At 61.1% G+C, this 3,068-nt stretch overlaps 1 protein-coding gene across 1 annotated transcript in view; it reads left to right on the forward strand.

Moving 5' to 3' along the window:
* The window catches only part of LOC104543185 (chromodomain-helicase-DNA-binding protein 5-like), a gene marked incomplete at both ends in the record, with an annotated part of 10,851 nt that overhangs the window by 900 nt on the left and 6,883 nt on the right, over positions 1-3,068 (forward strand). Inside the window, 5 exon segments of the mRNA XM_010187734.1 lie at position 1; positions 4-102; positions 214-338; positions 1,258-1,381; positions 2,962-3,068. The exon segment at position 1 is cut by the window's left edge and continues 124 nt beyond it. Of these exon segments, the coding sequence (XP_010186036.1) occupies position 1; positions 4-102; positions 214-338; positions 1,258-1,381; positions 2,962-3,068 (456 nt within the window).

Below are 3,068 nucleotides of genomic sequence, written 5' to 3' on the forward strand. Positions count from 1 at the left end.
CGGGGGTGACGCGGCCCCCCGCCCCCCGCCGTGTGCCCCCCAGCCCCCAGCCGCCTGCCTTGCCTCCCGTTATCAGGAAGGCGAAGACCAAGGAGGGCAAGGGTGGGTGCTGACCACAGAGGGCTGGGTGCCCTGCAGATCCTGGGGTTGGGGTGGGGGCGATCTGGGGGGCAGCTCTTTGTAGAGCACCAGGCAAACCTTCTGTTCCCCCAGGTCCAGGCGTGCGGAAGAAGATCAAGGGCTCCAAAGACGGGAAGAAAAAGGGGAAGGGGAAAAAGATGGCAGGCTTGAAGTTCCGCTTTGGAGGGATCCCCAGCAAGAGGAAAAAGGGCTCCTCTGTAAGTGTGTGGGGTCTGGGGTGCTGGGGGAGCAGGGAAACGTCAGGCTGAGCCCTCCCTGGGAGCCTTCTCATCTGGGGGTGTCATGGCCTCATTGTCCCCGCTGTGAGGCACCCGGCTCCGGTCAGCCCGGTCGCTCATCCCTTCCATAGCGCAGTGCCCAGGCCGAGATGCGTGAGGATGCTGTGCATAGATGCAATTTCTGCTAGCATCGTTTAACCAGATTTGCTTTCAGCGATGAGGCTGGCATTGTTTCAGGTGTCATTTGGAAGGAATCCTTCAGGGCTCGTGCTCCAGCTGCTCTGTACATCAGGGAGAATTACCCAGTGCTTTAATTAGGTTAGCGTGGCCCCGGGCATCTGGGATCCTGCAGCACAGCCCAGGGGCACCAGAGCTCCCAGTGAGAGCACGGCAATGGGTGCAGTGTGTGTGCCGTGCTCTTGGCAGCACACAAACATCGGAGGTGTTTTAAAGAGTAGCAGGGCGTAAGAGAATAAATCTCTTAAATAACTTAAACAGGGGTGGAAGACTTGTAGGTCTTGTTAACATTGGTGACCAAAACCCTTTTAATTCACCCATATTGGAGCTCCCTGGCTCCAGCTGTGGTTCACGTAACAGTTCATCAGTAAGTTGGTGCATCAGAGGCTGAAGCTCAAGGAGCCACGCGAGGCAGCCGCTCGCTGCTGCGTTATTTGTCACGTCGCAGAGCATTTGTCCCATCTCTTGACCTGCGCGCTCGCCTTTCTGGGACCTGCAAAGAGCACCCAGTGTGCGGTTTCTGCTGGGAAAACCCAGAGCCCCCCCACCTCTTGTCAGGGAGCCTGATTTCTGTGTTTTAACTGAGCTCTGGGCTTTGCTGGGGAGGATCCAGGGGGACACAGCACCGGGACTGTGCGCGCTTTGGTTTTCCCCTGTGCAGAGCGAAGAGGAGGAGCGGGACGAGTCCGACTTCGACAGCGCCAGCATCCACAGCTCCTCGGTGCGCTCCGAGTGCTCGGCCGGCCTGGGGAAGAGAGGGAAGAGGAGGAGAAAGAAAAAGAGGAGTAGGCCATCCTTTCTGCTTGCTTCCTGCTCTGTTTGGGGTTCCCTCCACAGATGGGGCTGTCCTGGCCCCACAGAGGCCGTGGTGGTGCTGGTCTGAGTGTGTGGGGTGCGAGGGGCTCCCCTGGGCCCGGCGTTGAGGAGATCCCACCGCAGGTGCCAGCTCACCCTGCGGTGCCGACGGCAGAGCCAGCCCCGTGGCAGGGCTTTTGGGCCCATTCACACTCAGCTCTGGGGCCCTGCAGCCTCCAGCCACTGTCCGGGGCTCAGATCCCCTCCAGGAGCTCCGTGTCCCCTATCGGGGTTGCTCTGGGAGGGCCGTGGCTGTGGGGTGGTGCCATGGTGCTGTGGCTCAGAGCCCACTGGCCCCATCCCGCTGCCCACCCCTGGGCCCTGCCTGCACTTCGGGCTCTGGGGCTGAGCCCACCGGGGTTTGTGCTCCAGCAGCAAAGTGCTGGGGTCTGCGGGGCTTCCAGGGAAGGCGTTTTCGGAGGAGCAGCCCCTGTGTTTCTGAGAGATTTTCAAGGAGCAGCCCCTGCAGAGCTGCAGTGGAGCAGGGAGGCTGCGGACGGGACGGTGTTGAGGGAGTTTTTGTCTGTGTGGGGTAGGCACTGGATCTGTGGTAGCGATGCAGGAAGACAGAGGCAGGTGAATGGCAGTGGACAGGGTCTGTCGGGCGTCCCGGTGACTGTGTTTGTGTGCGTTCCCTCGTCCCTTCCCTCGCCGAGGGCTGCGGGTGGACTCTGCCGATGGCACCTCTGTCCTTGTGCTGCCTTGAGAGCAGCCCCCTGTGCTGAGCCCTGTGAGACGTGTGCTGTCTTTGTACCTTGTGCCCTCGTGAGGGATGAGACACTTCAGATCCAGGCACGTCCTTTGGCTGCTTGGCTTTGCTGATGGTTTTTGGTTCAGAGAAATGTGGTGAAATTCGGACGAGTGGCTTCTGGGCTGGGGTGATGCCTCCCTGTCGGTGGCCAGCCCCGTGTCCTGTGTGTGAAGGGCATCGCGTCTCCTCCCGGCTTGTCACGTACCAGGGCCCTGGTGCCGGAGCCTGGCGCTGGAGCAGCAGGACTTGAGGTTTGCTCTGGGATTTTGTGGCAGAGCTGGGCATGGAGCTGAGCTGTGTTGGTGCTCACAAGGCCTGGACCCCCTTTCTCTTCCTGTTGGAGTTGAGCGAGCTCCTGCCTCGGCAGTGAGCACCCAGCAAAGGCAGAGTAGCCCCAGGAGAGGAGCCTTCCTCCTCCTCCTCCTCCTCGGCCGCGTCACCCTCGCATGGCGCGTTTCAGCTGGTACCCGGGGAGGCTTCTCTGACCGGGCTCCCTTGCAACCTCTCCAGGTTCTGGCATTCTCCATTGAGAGCCTGAAGGAACCAAAGGAGGATTCAGTGTGGAGAGAGAGACAGAGGTGAGATGATGCTGTGTGCAGGGTGACCGGTGCTGAGGGACAGAGAGGTAGGGGGCCATCGCAGGAGGGGTCCGAGGCGAAACGCTTTCCTTGTTTCCTTGCGTGGTAGAGGAGCGAGTGTCCCGTTCCCCCCGGGAGAGCAGCTCTGCCCCTCTGACCGTCCCCTGTCCCTTGCTTGCAGTCGAGGAAGGGGACGGCTACGAGACGGACCACCAGGACTACTGCGAGGTGTGCCAGCAGGGCGGGGAGATCATCCTCTGCGACACCTGCCCCCGCGCCTACCACCTC

The sequence above is a fragment of the Mesitornis unicolor genome, unplaced genomic scaffold, assembly GCF_000695765.1.
Source record: "Mesitornis unicolor isolate BGI_N332 unplaced genomic scaffold, ASM69576v1 scaffold33890, whole genome shotgun sequence".
Classification (NCBI taxonomy): Eukaryota; Metazoa; Chordata; class Aves; order Mesitornithiformes; family Mesitornithidae; genus Mesitornis; species Mesitornis unicolor.